Genomic DNA, 22,577 nt, shown 5'->3' with positions numbered 1-22,577 from the left:
ATTTATAATCAACTGGGATAAGACTTCTCAAGAGAACTATCATGACTCGTACAACATATTGACATAGAAATCATGTTATATGCCATAAAAAAACACAGTTAGTTTGTCTGATTGAGACCAAGACCTGTTCTAAATGTAAGTTTGATGAAAACTTTCAGACGTAAATTCAAATCAACCACATCTGCGGAATAAATATTTAATCATCCCAATCAAAATGAATAATAAAAAGGACAACTCCCGCACCTTCAGAAAACCATTAGAACTACAAAGTATTTGCCTTAAGGATATTATCATGGGTTAATATTTGAAATATCAATGAGAGTGGGAAAATATAATGTTAACATACCTTGCATTACAAGGAAGCGAAGATCATGATCAAATGCTACAACATTGATTTGATCGCTGTTCAATATTCCTGCATTATCCAACAGAGAAATTAATGGATGCTCAATATCCATGCCAAATTTTCCCATAAAAAAACAACAGAAAGGAATGCATAACTAACCTTGATTACAACTGTTTTCTCTCTTCCTTGGCCAAAGCGGTTCAGTCAATTTTAGAAGCTGCTGATTTTTATCATGTAAATCAGACGAGGTGGGTAAAAATGGGTGACCGCCATGAATCCACAGCAAGGATTTTTCTGAAGATGAAAACCTTTCCAAATTTTTGCTCTCCATCTATTTAAGGAAATAAAAGTTAATTACTTTTTAAAAATAATAGAAAAAATAAACACTATGCTTAGCTTACCAAAAAATGGTTTACAGCTTCAGGACAGATAGTCATAAACTTCACAGCAACTTTCAGCAAAGAATGCCAAGAAATTATCATCTGGTCAAACATTGAAGAGCTGAAGTAACGCCAGAATAATACATGATCCTCAATAAGGTCAGAGTATAACTGTATTATATTATCAAAAGATTTATCTTCAATTAGCTTAGGAGTTGAAGCTACGAGTTTCTTCAGGAATTCGTCTTCCAACACATGAAGAGACTTCAAAACTGGAAGAAAGCAACTCACTGCATCTGTAAAACTATACTGCGTCTCAGTAATCCATTGCTGGTAAGTTAACCTTAGCGGATCAAAGCAACGAATGGCATTACAGAGATATTTAATTTCACTATCTGGAGCTGCCAAATCAACTAAATCAAGTGATAACAATGGCATCAACTGCATATCAACATCTAGTTTGCTTCGGCATGAAATATATTCCCAAATAGGATGTTTGATCATCTGCCCTATCAGTTTGTGGAAGTTATCAAAGAACTGGCAGAAAGGCTGCAGCTGAGAACTAAACCAATCAAACCTGAGAAGATACAACTTAAAATCACTTTCCGTTGCTTGTTCAATTGTCCAATTGGCTGCAAATAAAAGCATTTTGTTTGCCAATTCTGAGTCGAATTCAAATTCACTTTCACATTGTGGCATTATCCCAACTGAAGTCTTAGGAAACATAATATCATGTAACATCCTCATATCCATCAAATATGGCCTCACATGATCAGCATTAGTTTGCAAACTATCTCTTGAGTACCTTCTCTGAGCAATTTGATATTGATGTGATGCAAATTGAGTTCCCAGGAACTCCAGATACATGCAATTCTGTTTGATTGAAGCTTCTTTTGAGTAATATATATAATCCCTTAACCCCAATGTCGCAGGCCATCCTCCTGGCAAGCCCAATGGACATTCTGTCAAAGGATCATATCTAGACAAACCAGTAACGGATAAATATTTGGTTTTTGCAAAATTGATAATTTGTTCCCCATCAACATAGAATGATGAGAGGTATGTATGTTCCCAACTCAATTGTAGACTCCAGATGGGACGACAGCCATTCATGAGAAGCTGCCGAAAAAGATGGACCCAATGTGAAAGTTCAAGATCCGTTAAGTGAACATTAAGCTTTGAACCTTCACTTTTAGCATACATGTGGGCTCTGGCCATTGAATCAATCAATTGAGCAAATGGGATACCTGCTAAAGTGAGAAATCTCTTCACATCTTTGAGTTCAATAATCTCAGAGCTTACACTTACATCATCCAAAGCCCAGTAAGGCTCCATCATAAATATTTCAACTCCTCTGTTACGCATAGCTCGAGAAACCTCACCGTAGCAGGGATCAACAGTGAGAAACATGCGGAAATTTTGGTGTGGGTGGATAACCAGGGGGTTTCCGTCAACAATTCCACGCTCATTGACCGTGATTGATCCACTAGGTTCAACCAAAGAGTTAATCCTATCAAGAACCTAGAAACAAAAACAAGTAAAAAAAATAAAATATACAGATTGACACTGCTATGCACAATAACTTATGACAAATAATTTTATCCAATGTTATCAATGGCAAATAGTGGATAATGGTAGCAAGCCAAAAATCTGGCATAAAAATATGGTGCATGTGGCACTGCGACCTATGACCGAAGATAGAAGTATAGTACACCCTCCGGTCACTATTATAAGCAAAAATCAATATTGTGTATTCATTCATTATATCATCATTATATGCATCACATACCGTGGGATTACATAGATTTGCATTCTCCAGTACAATCCATTCCCCTCGCTCTATAGCCTTGATCAGTAATCCTGTAACCCATTCAAATTTTGTGGAAACCAACCTTTTCTGATCATCTGCTTTGAGTTTTAAAATTGTATGCTTGACCAAATCAAGATCCCGTATTGAATAAGAGAAGAGAAGAGAATTCTTTTCTATATACAACTTCAGTTTTTCAATGATCTCGTCTAACAAACTAAGAGAACCGATTATATTCCTCCAGTTTTCAAGATAATTTGAAGCAGAAGCTAAGGTGTCAAATTTAGATGAAAAATCAAACCATCTTCTATATAAATTTGTTTCCTTAAATGTCACTCCACTCAAACCCTTCAGTTGCAAACTACAATATTCATTAACATAGCCCTCAACTTGAGCAACAACTGTGCGAAGGTTACGCAAGGCATCATATTGTTCAAAAGATCCCAGCAATTCAGAAATATCAGTGGCGGATGAAAGATTTACTTCATTCAGTACATTGCCTGTTAGGTCCGCAAGTAATCGTAACAATTTAGTTTTTCCTGAGCATGATGGGCCGACCAAGATACATAACCATTGACGCTTTACACAAAGAGCTGCAGCTTCCAAACTTTGACAAATTTTAGGTTGTATCAGGAGCTGACTGCTTGAGGCAGTATAAAATTGGGTGACATTCCTCTTAATAGAAACATTCCCCACAATTAAATTATCTGAATTGAGCTGAACACGGGGGTACGGATTTATTGATGGTGTGGCCTTAAATACCTCCTTGAAAACCTGTAAGACTTCTTTGCGATCAGCGGCGGTACGCATTCTTTGAATGTAGACAATGTTCAAGAAGGAATGTACTTCCAAAGGCTTCGGTGCACCTAAATTGAATACAATGAAATATCAAGATAAAAGAAAACAACTCTTTATGGGATATTGGTAATAAAAGATAGAACCTGGAGAAGCATACATGTCAAATCAGAATTATAAGTATAAGGAATAAAAATAACAGACCTTCAATTATCTCACAAGATCGAAACACGTCACGAAGATTAAATTCCCACGGGAAACCATCCTTTGCGAAATTTTGATTCAGCATGGTTTCTTCATGCATCCTTTTATTAAATAAGATTAACATTGAAAGTAAAGGCTCCGGGATAGTTGGAAATTTTGATTTGCAAATAGACAGATAATCGTCCTCAACTAGCTCATCCACATATACCTATCGTCAACGACCAAAGAACAGTTAATAAATCTTGCATGTTGAGAACATAAAAAACATATTACTAACAAAAAAACACATCAAAAGACAGAAGTTTCATTTCTACGGTCATATTTTTCTTGGAAAGAAGAAATTAATAAGATTGACTTAATGTTTTACAAGATTTTTAAATAACTTCAGTAATTTCAGTAATACAGCCAGATAAACTTGGAGTTCGGACTTTCTTAGTTACTTCTTCTAAAGTCCTCCTTCCAACTTCTTGAGGTTCACATTTAAATACAAAATATACGACAAGCATACCTTGGTAAATCGATTTAGGAAGGATCTCGGAAGGCCTTTCCGGCCACCACCTTGATGTGATGGATTCTGACACGCAAAAACTCTAAATGATGGAGGACACTTATAAGTATTACCTAGCTCCGGTATAAACACCTCAGCTCGATGGTCCAGAATAGCGTTCAAACCCTGTGTTAAAGAACTGTGTTACAACTCATACTGTATACTGGTAAAACCCTTACCCGTCCCCAACACAACTTTAAGAAGAGGCATCAGAAAAGCAATAATTAAGGTAGAAAGAATGTAATAGTGCTCATAAAGAGTTGATGAAACAAAGGGGAAGAAATAGAGATTAACATTTATCAAGAATTTACCTCTAAAACAGATTGTGGGGCAAGATTAAGCTCATCCAGCAAAACCCAACAGCCTTCCTGCAAGGCCTGCACAGACATGATAGTTTGAAGTTAACTACATATCAAGAGCAGAGAAGAATATGATAGCTTTCATTGTAAGACATTTCAACCTGCAATAGTATCCCATCAGACCAAGAAAACTTCATTCCTTCATCACTTTCCACAGGTAAATCAGATCCCAACAGATCCATCATATCAGTCTGCACGAAAAATACATACAAAATAAAAATCCACAAAGGACTTCGCAAAGACATAAAATCTCCCATTCTACAATAGAGTCTAAATGTTTCCAATAGTCAATAATATCCTATCTAACTTCTTAGGCTCCCTATTTATACACAATAATCCTAACTACCCCATTAGTTAATAACTTCCCAAGCTAACTCTTCAGCTCAAATCCTAACACTCCCCCACCCTATTTTATATCCTAAGAGAAAAAGAGATTGACTGACCTGCTCAGATAAGTTTATCCGTACAACTTTATGCCCAGAATATTTTCCCAATGCAGTGATTAAACTTGTTTTCCCAACACCTGGACTACCTTCAAGTAAAACTGGAAACCAGCATCCAATCAAAACACATAAATATAACTTCAATGAGAAATTGATGATGGAATTGAATGAGAAATATAAAGAAAAAAGAGTAACCCTATGCCATAAATATTCATGGTGGAGTTCAGAGAGAAGGGTCGGACACATTATGGATTTAGGTCTAATGTGGACAGTCTTACTTTGCATTTGCTAGAGACTGATACCACGATAACATGCACATTGGATAACAGAATATAAGGATAACCAGAAGTAAATAAAGAAACATACCAGGCTTTGGAAGCTGCATAGCCCGCAAAACTCTCGAGGCATTTCTGCGGGTGGTTGGTGCTTTGAATTCAAACCCACCGTCCTCACAGCTGCTGAAACCTATATAAGCAGACCAAAAGTCAAAGAATAAAGCACATGTGGCATTATATATGGTTGTATTTCAGAGGAAAAAGAGCTACAATGCAGGAGGAAATTCAATCCCCGTAAATACTAAAAAGAAAATAAATGAATAAATAAAACAGAAAATATATTCATCCATAGTATATATCCATCCGTTCGCCAATAATACAAATGATTGTATCTCCAATATATCTACACTACTTGGACCACATTACGCTTAATGTGACATCAAAGCACTAAGTAAACAAAACTAAATCAAGTAACAATATATACATTTATTACCTTTCTTGATATAGAACGGATCGATGCCAAATAAATCATCATGTTGCCTATCATCACTGTGTGACACATCCACGTTTGTACCATATTCACCCCATCCATAGTTTCCCATTCGTGAAAGCTTTGAATATAGTAAACTACTTTCATCAACCTGTAGCAATAGTTGCCATTTACAACCAATTTATAAAAATAATGTGAAGAAGATGAATTAGAAACAATAAAAATGGCTTAGTCACACATGAGCTCAATATGAATATTTATCATCAAAGAAAACGAGCATTCAGTCAATTCAAATACAACGTGGAACCACAAATACAGAACCATCAAAAGAACAGCACCAAAACATGGACATGACTAACTCTCACCTCATAATACATTTAAAAAAACAATTCTGTGTAAGAGTGGAAATTTGCAAAGTTAAATATTCTTAGAATTTGTGGTTGGGCCTATCACAAACCCACAAAACTGGCTTGTGAGGTGAGGATTACCCCCCACTTATAAGCACTTGTTCAGGCCATCTCACTTCCAGTGTGGGACTCTTAACACACCCCTTTCAAGCTTCAACTATTAAGCTTTCAATCCCCTTCGAGCTTGAACTATTAAGCTTTCAGTTCATTACAAATACAGATAACCACAGAGTAGCAATCATAGCCAAAGTTCACTACAAATATAGACAACCAAACAGTAGCAATCATAGCCAAAGTTCACTACAAATATAGACAACCAAACAGTAGCAATCATAGCCAAAGCTAGTGAAACAGATTCTAGGAATTCAACAAATGAAGGAATAAGAACAAATAGACCAAGAACGCATCCAAAAAGCATCAAATCCAAACAGAAGATGGGTTGCATAGGATGAGCAGCAAACTAGCCTCTGTGAGACATTCATAGTAGAAACAATATACAAAGGGTAAATTTAACCAGAAAAGCACTCCATAGAAGTTCATGGCATTTTACTGAACATAACACAAAAAATGAAAACAACGGCAAGAAATTGGCACAGCTGTAGAAGGTAGGATCTGAAGGCTGGCCAAGCCAAGAGTTTCAAAAAAAGCACAACTTATTGAAAGGTGAGTTCAGAAAACCCAGAAGAAGAAAAATGTAGAAAAATATGGTAGCACTGGCAAGTAAAAAGAAATAAAACCAAGCATAAACAAGCCAGCACATTAATTAAAAAAAAAAAAAGTGAATGAAGATCTCCAGAAATTGCGGCTCATGAAAGCAAATCTTTTGCATTAGAATAAAGCACCAAATTTTGGGAAACATGCAGTGGAAAATATTGGGTCAAGAATGCTGGTACTGTTCTGATAGCATTAAATATTGAGGAAGAAATAATGTAAAACTGTGTTATCAGCAGAAGATGGTAGATTAATATCTAATATAGAACATTGATTACAAGAGGAACAGGAGCACATGTATAATGAGTAGTAACTAATATTACTCTTTATAAGATTGATTTCGATCCAAGACATTATACATGTACTGTAACTCATTTGAACAAAAACATTCTGACCTAGGTCACACACCAAAAGTAATAGTTGAAGGGCATTAGACCTCCCAATAACCTCCAGTGTAACATCAGTGTTGGTCTTATTAGTAGCACCTTAGAAGACTAGGGAGTGAAAGAGAGAAAGTGTATGATGATAACAAGGGGAGAAACATACCCTCAGCTTTTGTAGAAGAAAGGATAAACACCTATCCCTTAGCTCTCCAGCATCCGTTTTTGAAATTCCTGTACCTGATAAAATGGGAATGTGTCAATAGACCAGAAAGAAAGAGGAAAATAAAGTGTAACTATTACTCAAGGACTTCAACGCGTGTAGTAAAATATGTTGAGTCAACACAATTTATGAAATGTCTATGTGAGACAGTGTCTCTGCCTTGAATATCTAGTAGTCCATATAATATAGCTAAGATTACACAAACATTATCCCCCTGATGCCACTGAAATTTATTCTTGTGAAATATTTTGAACATCTGAAGCATTCTCTCCCAAGAAGTGTATTTTCTGATTAAAAAAAAAGCTTGGAAACAGCTATACATATTTCGTTATTTTGTACCGTGGTGACTTCTGTTTGGACGAAATTGATGGGACATTGGGTTGTTGACGAAATATTAAACCTAAGGAGCTTTGGGTTGTTGATGAATTATAAAACCCAAGGCATTTGACATGACAGATCTAGCTACCTAAGTTCCAAATCAACAACCATATCCATCACAACTACAACAGCCACACCACTAAACACCACTGTCTCCCAATCCTTTTAAAAAATTACCTCATTGCCAATATCAATACCATGACCACAACAGTCATAACAAAATATTAGTTTTCATATAATTTTAAAAATTCGACACTCTGAGGACAATAATATTTTAGATTTCTTCTAAATAAAGTAGATCATGAAACCAAAAAACACAATATAGATTAGGGTAAATTTAATTACAATCTAAAAAATTAGGTAACGAAAATAAATCATTCAATATAGTAATGATACAAGAAATAAGAGAAGTTGAAGAAAGGAATAATCACTACGAACTAAGCATACCTAGACTTAACCCATCAAGCAAAACAAGAAATACTCCATGAAGAAGTGCATGTTCAGGTCCTAAGCTTTCTTCCGTTATATTGTAAAAAGCAACCCAGGAAATGAGATCTCTGACCGTAAGCATTCTCCCTGGATGTAATTTGTTGAACCACTGAAAAACAGAAGAATAATAAACCAAATTAACAGTAATATATGCCAAATCAATGAATTGTAACGGGAGAATAGCAACAAATAAATGTATATTTATAAGCTGCAAAACTGAAAGCAAGAAGTTAGACACAACCATAACAAAATCCCTAGAACTTTTTCTACAAGGAAGAGTGTGCCATATGGATCAAACAAAGATATATAGAAAAGGGAAAGAGAAAAAAAAAACCTCCTAATGTTCACTCAAACAAACTCACAGAAACCGTTACAAAAGACAAAACGCAACTCCTTCCATATAAGAAACATGAAAACTAAAGAACATCTTATAAACAATACAGGGGAAACAGAAACTACAAAATGAAAAAACACAGATTTTGCAAGTAAAAGCAGAGGCGATAATGGACTACAATTTAGCCGGTATAAACTTGTATGATATGCTAGTGACAAGATTCTACTTAACTAGCCATGTAAAGAGAATGGTTTGCTCAACAAAGAGAAAAATACATGGAATGCTAGGGTGAAAACACGATAATCATGGCACCATCCTATCAGCAAAGTGGTGAACATTGTACAGGCAAAAGATGTCCGATTAATGACTTCAGTAGTAAACTTCCAAATAACATACCTCCCAAAAACTAATCATAGCATTAACAATGCATAATAGTTTTTCTTCATATGCGGGGACTTTAAACTTGGGAATTCTGCATATAAATCAAATAAATCATAAAATATCTGTCCATCCAAAAACATTTCCTCTAATAGTTAAAAATAAATGTACCTTTGCATAGCGATTCCTTGAAGCTCGTCTAAATCAACAACAGGGGGAACCCATATCTCTGTGAATCGATTGCGTAGTGCTGGAGACAGCTCTTTCTTACCATAATCACCACCAGGGTTCATTGTTGCTAGCACAAAGAAATTTGAATGTGCCACAACTTTCTCAAGTTCAGGCCCTCCTTTCTCAGCCAAAGACTGCAGCAACAAAGAAAAGAAGACTCAGAAACTGGAGTGAGTTGAATTATATTAGATTTTTATATCTACCACCAGTAATAAACAAATTAAATTTACATACACATTTATTGTGTACATATGTCAAAAATGTTCTCAAAATATCATATTTTTACAGTTTCCACAAAAGACGTGGAATCTGAAAAGAGAACTCTCTTATCTAACCATATCATCTTTCTAGATTATGGTTTAGTTGGGGGAGATACCATGCCATCCTCTTCTTTTGTTAACATCATTTCCTACATTTTGATTTTAATAATAATAATAATAACAAAAATTATAATACTTCTAAAACCAGCACAAAAGAACTCTCATATCATATGTCTTGATAAATATGTCCTGATACCCTTTTTGGACAAGCAGGGACAAGGAGCCTCCTTCGTCTTTTAAATTTAGGTACATTAACTATACTCTGAACACACATATACAAAATCACCACTAAACCAATAGAAAAAGTAATGACACCACCATCATTCAACACACCATGAACGATAAAGCTCAATCTAAAACCAGCTTAAACAGCAAGTTCAAAGAAAAATGTCTACACATATAATTGACTTACTAGCGTCCTTTCTGGCTCCAACACACTATTCAATCTCTCAAGTACACTATCATCCGCCAAGGATATCTCATCCACAAGAAAGAGATCGCCATCTTTCATTGCTTTTACAAGAGGACCATCCTGCCACTCAAATATGCTCTGCCACTTTCGATGAAAGACATCAAGGTTCAACTTTAATTGCTCAAAAGCATAAAGGTCTTCTTTGCTGACATCAGCACTACAAACTCGACCCTCTTTATATTTCCTCATCATACTATTCAGTAGATCAATAGTTGAAGAAGCTTGATCTATGCCAGAAGAAATCAACTGTGGCAGAAAATGACAAATCAGCACTTGCTTTGTGAATAAATAGACTGAAGAAGAGAAGCGAAGAAAGCAATCATAGAAAGGAATGGCTTTCTGAATGCAGTGAATATGATTATATATGTAACTGTCAACTTAAATGCTAAATGTCAACTGAAAATCCCGTGTCTGATCTGGATGGAAAATAATGAAAAGATAATACTCACATGGTCTTCAGGATAGCATGTGAAAGCCTTCAGTCTCTTCAACTGTTCAATGATCTCTTCGTAGTTGGAAATCAGTCTAAATCTGTCTCGTATAGGACGAAAACCCTGCAAAACACCATCTAGTCAATACTTCTGCTAATAGTACATAGAAATAAACACAAACACAGGTCTCTTTTTAAGTGTCCTTATAAGTTATAAGAAAATTTGGAAGAAAAAACATGAAAGAAAATTTGGAAGAAAAAACATGAAAGAACTAACCCCTATAAAATCAGATGTTTCTGTATACTGATGACAATTCAAGATATGTAACTTCAACTGCAAACAAGCACTTAGTAACTGACAAACAGTGGTCTTCCCTCCACCCGTTTCCCCAACAAGTAGCACAGGCTCACGTAATTCAAAGCAGCGTTCCACAAGGAAGTATAGCTTCTTCATACTTTTGGTCATGAATACACTGCATGTGAAAAACCATCAGTAGGAGATAGTGAACCAAGGATTTTGGTCAACACAGAAAATGCAGCAATAAGCCAATACCTTTCGAGACTTTTCGGACCTCCTAAACCAACAATTGAATTGTATGAAGAGCTCTCTTCAGACAATATCTGAAATAAAGTTAAAAAAGCTTGCTGAGGATATTTCATCTTTATTAATTCTTTTAACAAATATTGTAGAGGCAATAATCTGATTTAAATCTTAAAGGGAATAATTCTTAAGTAAAAACCAATAGCTCAGTCCCAAAACAACAGAAATTACCATGATGGCCCATAATAATTAAAATAAATCGGTATTCTGAATTTGAATCCAAATTACATGATCCAGTAATAATTAACAGAACAACTAGTGTATATGAGAAAAGAAAAATGAAATGATATGGAGGATCTTTATGTGAATTTCACATCAATTGGATTGATACAATTTGAACTATTTCGTGCAAAGATAAACTTTAGTCAAGAAGTATGCACTTTGCAGTGCAGCTAATTCAAGGAAAGCATATACAAAGTGACTATTTGTTTTCCTCCAAAATTATTGATTACTCTGACAAATCAACGATCAAGAAGTAATATAGTGGGGAAAAGCAGCGGCAGCTCAACGCAAACAGTAACTACTAAACAGTAAGAAAAATGACCATACCTGACCATATAAATTTTGTATGTTTAGTTTAACCCGAAAATGTTTTTCCAGAACTTCTTGAACAACAGATTTCTCATCCTCATCCCGTAGCCGTTCTGCCAAAAGATAATAACCGTCTTTGGCCAAGTCTTCTTGAGATTTACCAAATTTCTTGTAACGTTCAGCCCAACGAAACAAGTCTCGAGGAGTTATGAATCCATGTTTCCCGGCAAAGACTCTGCTACTCTGTCTGTGCATCCGAAGCTCCTTCATTACTTCAACCATTTTTGAGGCATAACTTAATGGAATTTCACATCTCTCGCCCAATATAAAACTCAGCTCGTCGTCAGGAATCTCACCAACTTGAATCTCTATGAAACGGTTACGAAATGCCCGAGACAACATTTTTCGCCCGCCATAATGTGTAGGCGGATTTTGTGTTCCAAAAAGCATGAAGTTTGGATGAGCTTTAATTGTTTCTTGAAGTTCAGGAACAAAAAGCTCTCTGTTATCATCAAGTAATCGGTTCAATGCTTCCAGCACATCAGATGGAGCCAAGTTAAGCTCATCCAGTACAATCCAGTAACCATTTCTTACAGCTTTTACCAAAACACCTTCATTGAACACAAGCTTCCCACTGGCATCAGTTATATAAGAACCTAGATACTCTTGCAAATCGGTGTGTTCATGATTATTGATTCTTACAAACTCATGCCCAGTTATGGAAGCAAGATATTGAACAAGGCTAGTTTTCCCACTAGACGTTGGTCCCTGTAAGAGAACAGGGTATCTCTTTATTAGAACAGCTCGAGCCAAATTACCAAGATGCTCCTGGACACTTTTAGTTTTAACATAGTTCCCAGAATATCCATCGGATTTAAAGGTACTTAAATATCTGTGAAAAGGTACATGTGAAGGCATATTCCCCCCCAATAAAAGAGACAATATCTTTTGCCTCATTAAATCAGCACTATATCCATCCAACAATGTGAGGAAAAACAGACTAAAGCCATCATATAAAGCCTTCTGAAATCCAAATTCTCTCTCTGCTTTCCTTGTATACTCTAGAGCACGATAAAGGGACCTTAAACTGTATTGCGGTTTCTGATTAGCACCATCCTGCAGCCTCTCTTCAGATTCCTTTTTCGATTCTTTATAGAATCGCACAATTTTATTCACCAGCTGTATATGGCCACTATTAATGAACTGACTAATAAACAGACTTAAATCATTATCATCCAGAACATCATCAACAAAATATTCAGTAAATCTACTCCTCAATGAAAATGGCAAATCTCGTTTCCCTGCATCAGTTGCTGGATTCATACAAGCAAATATACGAAAGTTTGGATGACGGTGTATATAATCAATATCCCCTCTTTCAGCTAAACACAATGCCCCATTTTCCCCTTCTAAAACACCGACTATTCTTTCCAAGGTTTCTGGAGGAGCCAAATTCACCTCGTCAAGCAAAATCCAGTCACCGTTTCTAAGAGCAGTAACAAAACTTCCTTCTACAAATGAAAAAAGCATCCCAGAAGATAGATTACTTTTACAGACACTGTCCAATTTCATATAAAAGCTCTCCCAAGCTTGTAGTAGTTCTTCTGGCCTTTTACGCTTTTTGGATCTTATAAGCGGTTGTGTCTTCCCAACTCCTTGTTGAATTCCTTTAAGTAGCCTTTCCCAATTCTTGCTACTTACAATCTTCTCTAGATGACTAGAAACCTCTTTATTTAGCTGTACATCAACAAACAAATAGAGCTATTAACAACAGTTACACAGAAAATACAAATAAATAAAATATAAGAAATACCTCAATAGGAAACGTCCTAGCGAATAGAGCCATAAATTCCTGATAAAGATGGGAATACACAAACTGTTCATCCACGGGCTTGAATCCTCCAAGTAAGTCAGCAACATCACTTTGCTGACTCATGTTCTGGGAAAAACATAAACCGCATCATGTCTCACACTCAAAATACCTTGAAATTTCAAATAACAGAGCAAATAATAGAGCAACATATAACAGACCAAAACAGTGAGCTTCTGACCAAGCCTTAAAGCCAAATTTTGAACAAGTGTAGTCTTTCCAGTACCAGTTTCTCCAACCAAGAGTACAGGTTCATTATGCTTGACAGAGCAAGCTATACGCTCTAATACAAACAAAGAACTACGAATCTCAACAAATGGAATTCTGCGTTCCTGTGACTGCATATGAAAAATAAAAGAGAAGTCAACGAAACATGAGACTATTCCGCAGAAGTTATATCGTCGTCTTTAAAAAATTATCAACAGAATATACTCACAGGTGTTTTTGTGTACTGGAGTAAAACACGACCTATTTTTAAACCTGGGACAGAATCCTGCATTTACCATAATGAATGAGAAACTGCTGAGACAAAAGAATGAAGTAAAACCTAAACTTCAATAAATAAAACCTGATATATTGGTTTGTCGAGGGGATATAAGGTCTCAGCAGCAGAATCTCGTATTTTCCACAACTTTCCTATCTCTTTCATTATTGATAACCGGTTATCAAATGAAGCGGGGAAGGTCGCAAATACATCAACAGCCTGAGATATAATACAAGCTACACATGAAGTAACTATGAAATATATATTAAAAAAAAAAAAGTGAAGAAATCAAAAAAAAAAAAAACAGACCTCTGTATATATAGAATGACATTGTTCTTCTGACAAGCTACCATCAAAGCAAAATCTTAAACCAGTGATTCTTTTACACCATTTTAAGAGATCCCTGCCATGGATAACCAAATGCCACATTAATAAAAAAATTACCAAAAGGCGCAGGTAGCATATAATTACTCTTTAAAACTTTATGAGAATCCTAGGACAGGATACCGAGTTTTCAAAAAAAAATTACCTTAATGAGAACCTGACAGAAGAGCATCCCTCTATTTGAAACATGGAAATAGAGTTGCTGACCCTTTCAAAGGTTTCTGCCAAAAATATAAAGTTATTTTGTTGCAAGATTATTAAAGGAGTTTGCAGCAACGACTTATGATTAAAAAATGGATTGTCAAACTAAAATAAATAAATAAATTGTAAATCAGTACCTATGAGTTTGCCTGCATGAAGCCCCAAATCAGGATACCTCACTTTGACTATCTCTTGCAAATCTTTATTTTCCGGTGCTCGGATTCTTATTTTTTTCCAAAGGACACTAAGTGAATCTTGACCTTAAAGTAGAGCCGAAGTCAGCATCTAATTCATAATCTCAAAATAAAGAAGCCAATTTCACAATGTGGGAGCATAACCAAAAAACATGTATAACTGCATTGTATTTAGAAAAAGGGCAAAAGACATAGATACAACAACACAAATCTTGGAACAAGCCTAAAAACTAAGACCCATGAGTTTGAGGAAGCTCTAATAGAAGCGAGAGACCCTTGAGGGTGAGGAGCTGTGACTAGAACACCAAAACCAACAAATAAATGATACCTAGAACGACACTAACAATGGTAGAAAAGACGTGTGTGAACAGTTGGGGCCATAAGTGACTAGGTTAGGACGGCCAGAAGGTGACCATTTCTATGTGAGCATATCAAAGAAGTGGCCCTACATATCGTGTGTGGGGATGAGGCGAGGGTGTCGGCAGTAAAGATTCTGGGGACAAGTCAATCTAGAGTAGACGATTGTTGAGGTGGGGTCGCTTGCAGGAAAGGTCCGTAGAAAAGAAGTGTCAAACGGTGGTGGTTTCACTTCAGGAAGCTGTAAAAGCTGGAAGAAAGTAAAAACTGATTGAAACGAAGAAAAAGAATCGAGACTATGATCTTTGGCTCTTGAACGGAATTGTTTCCTTATATCTGAGAAAGATTTTCAGATTCAAAGGAAAGGAGTTTATTTGGACTGTCTATGATTGATCAGTGTAAACATCAACACCTTTGAATTTGATCGGTTTCTCCTGAATAAATGCTTGGGAAAAAAAATACTACCTAATGTTGAAATTGTTGGCGAGGTAACAAAACCCTATACTCTTCATTACAAAACAAATATGCCTGAAAATGATGGATTATTTTGTGAAAGAATTTGTGGGGATATAAATGAGGGTTTGGGAAAATAAATTATGAATACAGCTATTATTACACTCCCAGACTTTTGGGAACTCTTCACTGCAGTAGTGATGAGGCAGTGAAGAGCATTGCCCATTCTTAACTTTTACTTTGAATTGCTAGTTACAATAATGATGTATTTCTGGATAGTTTTCACTTCATAGTCATTTAACTAGCAAAGCCTATTTCCAAATACCTAGTTCCTTTCAACTCAACTTTGGATGTCTGTATAGAAACTAAAAATAAAGCACAGCCTGAAACAGTCAATGTCAAATCACCCTCAAAGATGCATGCGACCGATTTAAATCAAGTGCAGCAAAGGATTGTATTTATCAATGCTCGTTAAAAAGAGTATCTAGGGTTTGAATCAAGTGCAGCAAAGGATTGCATTTACCAATGCTCGTTAAAAAGGGTATTTACAAAATTAGAATGTTCTTGGCATCAAATTTATATGTATTTAGCCCCCCCCCCCCCCCCCCCCCAAAAAAAAAAAAAAAAACATCAAATGAATTAATGGAGAGAAAGTATATGAATAAACAACATGATATACATAAACACTGAAAGAATTACAAACATATCAATTGAAACCATGAATGGTGAAGGTAAGAACCTGCACGCTCAGAAGAGTCTAACTCAGAAACAACAGTTGAAAAGATCCTGAAACTCTCTGCCACCTTTATCTGCAGAATATGTAATACTTGAACAATTAATTACCGGTAACGCAAATTAGGCATGAATGATAGAATTTATCCATCTAGAATTCTGGTAACGTGTACATTCCATTCCTAGAGTGAATCTTTATCTTATGAATTATGATCAACTGGTTAAGCATGATGAGTGAAAGATATCAAGGAGAAATACAACAGTTCATAAATAAATCGTATGCATATAGCAGATGCATTTGAACCAACTCAACATAGTAGATTTTTCAAAAGAAGTTTCTTCTTCTGTGCTCTGTAGTGAGATTGGCTTATATTCTTGACACAATATTTTTGGCCAATGGTTATTTCTGCTGTCATGTATTTTATGCCTTTCTTCTCTCTTACAAACACGCCAAGGGAGAAACCAAATAATATATGTCGTATAAAAAATAAGTAAAGGGAGAAGAATAAATATGCAATTCTTTAAATTTTACAATTTTTTTCCTTAAAGTGACTCTAATAGAGAAGGAAATTAAAGCCTACCGTATCAATTATTATTAATCAATCTAAGCCATTAATCAATATTAGAATTAAAGGCCATGATTTGGAGTAAGTTAACACACTTACTCTTGGAGTCAGAACCAAAAAATTTCATCACCCAAAGGTTTATCTATTTGGTCGTTACTTGTATTCCTTTAATGATAATGACTTACAATTGCGAAATTGAACTATTGCTTATTAATTAAGGTAAGAATAGATCGCATCATGGAATCCATCCAAAAGTAGCATAGAATGTGAAAGAGTTAAGAAAAACTTAACAAAGAACTGTTGTATCTTACGAAATGATCTTCTTGGAGGTCATGGGCCAGAAAATGAATACAATTTACTTTATTTAAGAAAAGAAGTGAACAGCCAAAAAAATACCTTCCCATGTCCTGTCTCAAATGAATCCTTCCCTTCCAATAAAGGCAACAGTATGGAGTGTACATCAGATGGTGCTTTGTTGATATCCTCAAAAACAATCCAAAATCCATTTTGCACAGCCTGTGATAGCAAAGACAATACAGAAATGAGATTCTTGTTGAGTTGTCTAGGCACAGATATCAAAACATCTGCATGAGTTAGATATGAATTGGAACCTGAGTAAGTGACCCAGGCTGCCACCTAAACTCCCCAGGCCTATCCGTACAGACATACCCCCCTTCCAATGTTCTACCATCAATCTGGTCATCCATCTGGATAGATATAACTGCATAAGAAAATAAGAGCATAAACAATTATTAACGTAAATTTATAGAAAATGAAATTTATTTAGACCAAGAGAAAGAATTAGAAAGACTGAAGTGGATAAGAAATCCTCTTAAAAACAGAACAAAACATGAAAGATGCAAACAAACATAAAAGAGGAGAAACCAAGGAAAGCTCTCCAACCCCTAAGCATATCCATGGGGAAACCCAATAAGGAAGACCATGAGCTTTCCACGCCTTTTTCCAACAACATGAATTCACAAAATGAACAGTAATTCACGGGGAAAAAATACTTAAAAGTCCGCATCTGCTTACATACTATTTTGTTTTTCTTCTGTAAACTGTATTCAAGTCCTAATGGAGTAATGGAGTTTTAATTTGACTAAGAATTTATAATCATGTTTGAACATATTCCGCCATAACTTGTGATTCAAGTCCTGATGGAGTTTTAATTTGACTGAGAATTTATAATCATGTATGAACATATTCCACCATAACTTGTGTATAAAGATAGACATGATTATCGTTTTCATGAAAGATATAATGACTAGCTAATAGGGGAGAACAAATGGAAAAGAAATCCCAAGAGATATGATCTCCCAACTAAACATGCTCAGTCAAATTATAGCCATGAGCAAACAAGAAGTAGAAACTAATAACATAACAAGGTAAATATTATAATTTACCTTGGTTACCACTATCCTCAGCCAGCTTAGAAATAAGAGCAGATTTTCCGGAACCAGAGGGACCAACTAAAAGAACAGGCCATTTCTGACTCGCTGCCAATAGAACTCTTTCATAACTTTCCTTCACTGCTGATGTCAATATAAATGTACAACTTGCTGATATATCATCCCTAAAATTATAGAGAATATATCAAAAACTAAGTTCTAATTAAAATGAAATGGGATGTATCAGTAAAACAATCCAGAGAGAAGCTACACAAATAAACAAAGGAAATAGTATAATAGGAAACAGATGGACAGAGTTCTTTTTTTTTTTCCGTTAGTTTCTCTCCACGGTATTGAAATTTAACTATTGCCAAATAAAATTATACAAAGCAGAAATAGACCAAAGTATAGAGTAAAATAAGCCATACCTTGTGGTAAGCCGTTTGCTCTTATAAGGTGGCTGCAACCCGTGAACCTTTGGAGAACCAACAGGATGATGATTAAATCTTAAGGAACTTAAACAGATCTCTTGATTGAAATCCATGCTACTATTAGGGGAATCAGAAACATAGTCTGATGTTGGTTCGACAAAACAACCAGCTTTCTCTAATAATGTGTCCTCACAAAACTCTTTCCAACTGAATAAGACAAGTTGAAAATTATCATTGAACATGCAATGCATTTTGAGTGCAACATCAATGCAAAAAAATTATACAATACTGACCGTGCAGATGCTTCCTGAGCTTCAATATTCAAGCTTTCACTGGCTCTTGAACCTGATTTGAGCACAACTTTTAATATCTCACCCCTGCACCATATCAGGTCTGATTTGCATGGCTCGAGTTCCAGAAAACAAGACCAGTCCCAAAGCTTTGAGAAAATTTCAGGATTTAAAACAAGAAAACGGTATGATATGCGAGCAACACGCAGTCCATGGGGCTCAACCTGAAAAAAGAGGACATTACTAGATAATACATAAAAGCCTATCCTAAAATCATTTCTCAAAAAATCATCACAAATGCACTGACCATAGCGTGTTTCCCTGAAAATCTTTCAAATGGAGCAGGTGCAAATTTGAAATAGCTTAATACAGAACTGCACCAAAGAGAAAATCAAATCACAATTTTGTAACTTGTTAACAAATTAACAAATACTATATTCACATCACTATAAATCAATACTATAATTGGATCATTATAAATTATCAATAAGCAACGAATATTGTCAATTATGAAAAAGGTATGCTACATGACAAGATAAGGTGATAGATGGTGATAAAAATGAACAAAACTTAGAATTAATACAAGTATATGCCCTTCAAAAGAGCCAGCTAACTATAATACAAATTTCTAAATATAAAAGGATAACTACTGCCAAAGTTGTTGATAATAATCATCACTCCCTTGTGTTTGAAATTTAGAATTTAGAATTGGATGACAGGTTTCGACATCATTTTCTTTTTTTTATAAGTAGTTTACTTCACAATGCTAAAATGGTGGAGAAATTATAAAAGAAAATAAAAAATTTCTTTTGTTGGACAAAATGGAAGAATTATTACAACTGAACATAAATACTATCCGTACGCAAATGTGTACAAACTGCACACACATAGGACAATTGTTGCATTGCTGCTGTTAACATTATTAAATTTAAAAAAAAAAAATTGCAAATAAAAAAAAAAAAAGAAAGATTCTATCCTCCTAAGAGATATAGAACTGGAAAACAAGGCCAGTAGCAGTCACGGATCTACGTATAGTACATTGGGAGTACTGCCCCCACTATTGTTTCGGTTATATTTGTTAAGTCTTTGATATTTTAATGATTGCCCCCTCTTAAAATAATAGGTTGCCCCCATTAAATTGAAATTTATACCATAAAAAAGAGTTTCGCTCATGAATTTTATAAAATCAAATGTTTAAATGCATTTGAGATGAAATTTTGAATAATTTCTATCATACTTTTTAAATATAAAGACACTCAAAGAACAATTTTAATTTGTAGATGTTGATGAGTCTTTAATTTTTCTAATATATAATAGAGGCATAGTAGTCAATAGCGGCCAATAGCGCCGCTATAGCGGCCACGCAGTGTGGTGCGGTGCCGGAGCGCTACGCAACAAACCATAGCGTTGCGGTGTGAGATAGCGGCGCTATAGCGGCGCAACGCTTCGTAGCGGTTTTGCAGTTTAGAACCGCTATTTCATTTTAAGAGAAAATACAAAATTGTCCTTGGTTAAAAAAAACAAGGGTATTTCTGTATATCTTCCTCTGCTTTTCTGCTGTTCTGTAAAACTTCTTCACCTCTGCTGTAAATCTTCCTCTACTTTATCGTGTTTGCTCTGTTATCCTGTTATTTTTTTGTTTAACAATCTCAAAACTCTGTTGTCCTGTTACTTTTTTGTTCTAGTTTTCTTTGTTATTATTGATTCCAAACTCCATTCTGCTCTCTCTGCTTCTGTTTGTAGTTTGTACGAACAATCCTCTGTTTTGTTCATATAAAACTCTATTTTGCTCTCTCTGTTTCCTTATTTTTGTTGTTTTTGTTTTTACGAAATAGCGGTCATAGCGCTATGCGCTATCCCGCTATAGCATTTTTGGGGTCGGCCGCTACGCGCCGCTATCCGCTACTAACTACTATGATTAGAGGTGTTTATAACCTCAAGTATTTTGCTCAATGGTAATGATGTTATTATTCAATCACTTTTGGATAGCTAAATTTTTTTTATAAATATTTATCATGTAAACTCCCCCCGCCCACAAAATTTTTGGATCCATCACTGGCTAGTAATACGATAAATTGCTCTCCAATTCCCCACACACATGTGCATGCAGATACCTATATTTTTTTCGTTTTCAATATAAATTTCCACATAATAACAATATAATAATACTTCTATAGCATTTAGGGAAGCACCCAAGACTTTATGACAGTAAGCATTTTACACTAAGTGTTTCATAATTCGTAGAAATAGAAACTAGAGATATCCTAATTTTATGACATTAATTAACATCAATTTAAAATCTTAATTTTCTATGACATTAATTAACATTACTAACAATAAACTGAATCTAAAAGAAGCATAAAGGGTATAGATGGCTAGAGACAAAAAATACTCAAGATTAGGCTCTTGCTACCATATTTTAAAATAAAATACCGACCTCATCAAGTTCTGCTCATGAAGATCGAGAGCGCGACAGAAGGCTAAACAAACATGTTCATGAAGATCAAGACCCCTTCCGTGTTCAACATAGTACTCTACAACATTGGCAACATCATCCAAGACAATGTCTGAGTCAATTTCCATAGCATCATCCACGCTATTAGACCTCAGATTTGGTACCAAACGAAGCAAAGCAACAGCTTTATCTACAAATTTTCTAGCAATTGCCCGGAAACATCCCATCAATGGAATTGTATAACTAGGATGCAGAAAAAAACCCACTAACACTTTAACCACTTCCTCTTGTGTAACCAAGTTCCCCTGTACACAGCAATAAACAAAAAAATTCAAAGCAGAATCAATCTCATAGTAAGAGCTTATATTAAACGGAATATGCTCAATTGTCCCTTAATCAGTGTTTGGATAAAGGCATCAAAAAAAATTAAAATGCATAATAGTTATTGAATTGCGTCATTCCAATTTTTCTTCTCTTTTTTTTGTTGTAATGAATTAGTTTAAAAAATAACTCATAATTATATTAATCACTTGAACTTATATACATATGCCTTGTTTGGATCTTATCGCACAAGCACTTACCGAGCTTATGTATAAGCTATATCTATAGGATAAGATAAAGGCCTTGTTAGGATAAACAGCTTAATTTGCAGCTTATACATAAGCATTTATATGATAAGGGCTTGTGTATAAGTTATCTCCATAATAAAAGATAAAATAAAGTAAAATTGTTTAGGTATAATCTATAAGTTGTTTTCCTAAGTTCTCCCAAACAATCTCACGAGGGCTTATGCCAGTAGATAGGCTCGAATAAGTCAATCCAAACAGGCCGAAAATAAAGATAAATTATTTTCGCATAAGCTATAAGTTGTTTTCACTTTTCATATCAGAGAACTTAAGAAAATGAGCATAAACGGTCTGGAAAAACTTATGTCATCGGATAAGATCAAATAAGTCAACCAAACATGACCATATATACAATAGAAAAACTAAGTGAATTGCGGATAAAATATACGGACTCCTTGGATTGTCTTATTTGAGTTTATCTACTAACATAAGTTTTGTGTGACTGTTTGAGAAAACTTATGATGACAGTTTATGACAATTTTCATAAGCTTTTAACTACTTATTTTCATAAGTTCTCAAATATAGCTTATAAAAACAACGTATGGTATTTACAAAAACAATTTAATGTTATTTTAGTTTTTGCTATAAAAATAGCTTATGCAAGCTTATCAT

At 35.0% G+C, this 22,577-nt stretch overlaps 1 protein-coding gene across 5 annotated transcripts in view; it reads right to left on the bottom strand.

The window, feature by feature from the left end:
• Positions 1-22,577, bottom strand: part of LOC146897142 (midasin-like protein) — a 39,958-nt gene that overhangs the window by 16,753 nt on the left and 628 nt on the right. For 4 of the 5 annotated variants that reach the window (XM_085737536.1, XM_085737538.1, XM_085737537.1 and 1 more), the window contains exons 2-36: positions 21,322-21,644; positions 19,192-19,258; positions 18,888-19,108; positions 18,592-18,801; positions 18,179-18,348; positions 17,384-17,493; positions 17,169-17,288; positions 16,214-16,283; positions 14,608-14,730; positions 14,415-14,490; positions 14,195-14,288; positions 13,970-14,104; positions 13,838-13,894; positions 13,563-13,739; positions 13,345-13,470; positions 11,550-13,268; positions 10,953-11,020; positions 10,677-10,872; positions 10,419-10,523; positions 9,910-10,215; positions 9,118-9,311; positions 8,965-9,040; positions 8,193-8,343; positions 7,311-7,384; positions 5,650-5,797; positions 5,248-5,346; positions 4,882-4,982; positions 4,540-4,629; positions 4,391-4,456; positions 4,041-4,205; positions 3,533-3,740; positions 2,516-3,399; positions 748-2,247; positions 506-677; positions 347-415 (exon numbers count right to left, since the gene is read on the bottom strand). In XM_085737536.1, coding sequence (XP_085593662.1) covers positions 347-415; positions 506-677; positions 748-2,247; positions 2,516-3,399; positions 3,533-3,740; positions 4,041-4,205; positions 4,391-4,456; positions 4,540-4,629; positions 4,882-4,982; positions 5,248-5,346; positions 5,650-5,797; positions 7,311-7,384; positions 8,193-8,343; positions 8,965-9,040; positions 9,118-9,311; positions 9,910-10,215; positions 10,419-10,523; positions 10,677-10,872; positions 10,953-11,020; positions 11,550-13,268; positions 13,345-13,470; positions 13,563-13,739; positions 13,838-13,894; positions 13,970-14,104; positions 14,195-14,288; positions 14,415-14,490; positions 14,608-14,730; positions 16,214-16,283; positions 17,169-17,288; positions 17,384-17,493; positions 18,179-18,348; positions 18,592-18,801; positions 18,888-19,108; positions 19,192-19,258; positions 21,322-21,644 — 8,470 coding nt within the window. The remainder of the gene's footprint in view (positions 1-346; positions 416-505; positions 678-747; positions 2,248-2,515; positions 3,400-3,532; positions 3,741-4,040; positions 4,206-4,390; positions 4,457-4,539; positions 4,630-4,881; positions 4,983-5,247; positions 5,347-5,649; positions 5,798-7,310; positions 7,385-8,192; positions 8,344-8,964; positions 9,041-9,117; positions 9,312-9,909; positions 10,216-10,418; positions 10,524-10,676; positions 10,873-10,952; positions 11,021-11,549; positions 13,269-13,344; positions 13,471-13,562; positions 13,740-13,837; positions 13,895-13,969; positions 14,105-14,194; positions 14,289-14,414; positions 14,491-14,607; positions 14,731-16,213; positions 16,284-17,168; positions 17,289-17,383; positions 17,494-18,178; positions 18,349-18,591; positions 18,802-18,887; positions 19,109-19,191; positions 19,259-21,321; positions 21,645-22,577) is intronic. The other variant, XM_085737540.1, reaches the window with a different exon arrangement.

This window comes from Medicago sativa, chromosome 8, assembly GCF_051527215.1.
Source record: "Medicago sativa cultivar Bolivia chromosome 8, Bolivia_mono, whole genome shotgun sequence".
Classification (NCBI taxonomy): Eukaryota; Viridiplantae; Streptophyta; class Magnoliopsida; order Fabales; family Fabaceae; genus Medicago; species Medicago sativa.
This window is presented reverse-complemented; position numbering and strand designations above follow the sequence as displayed.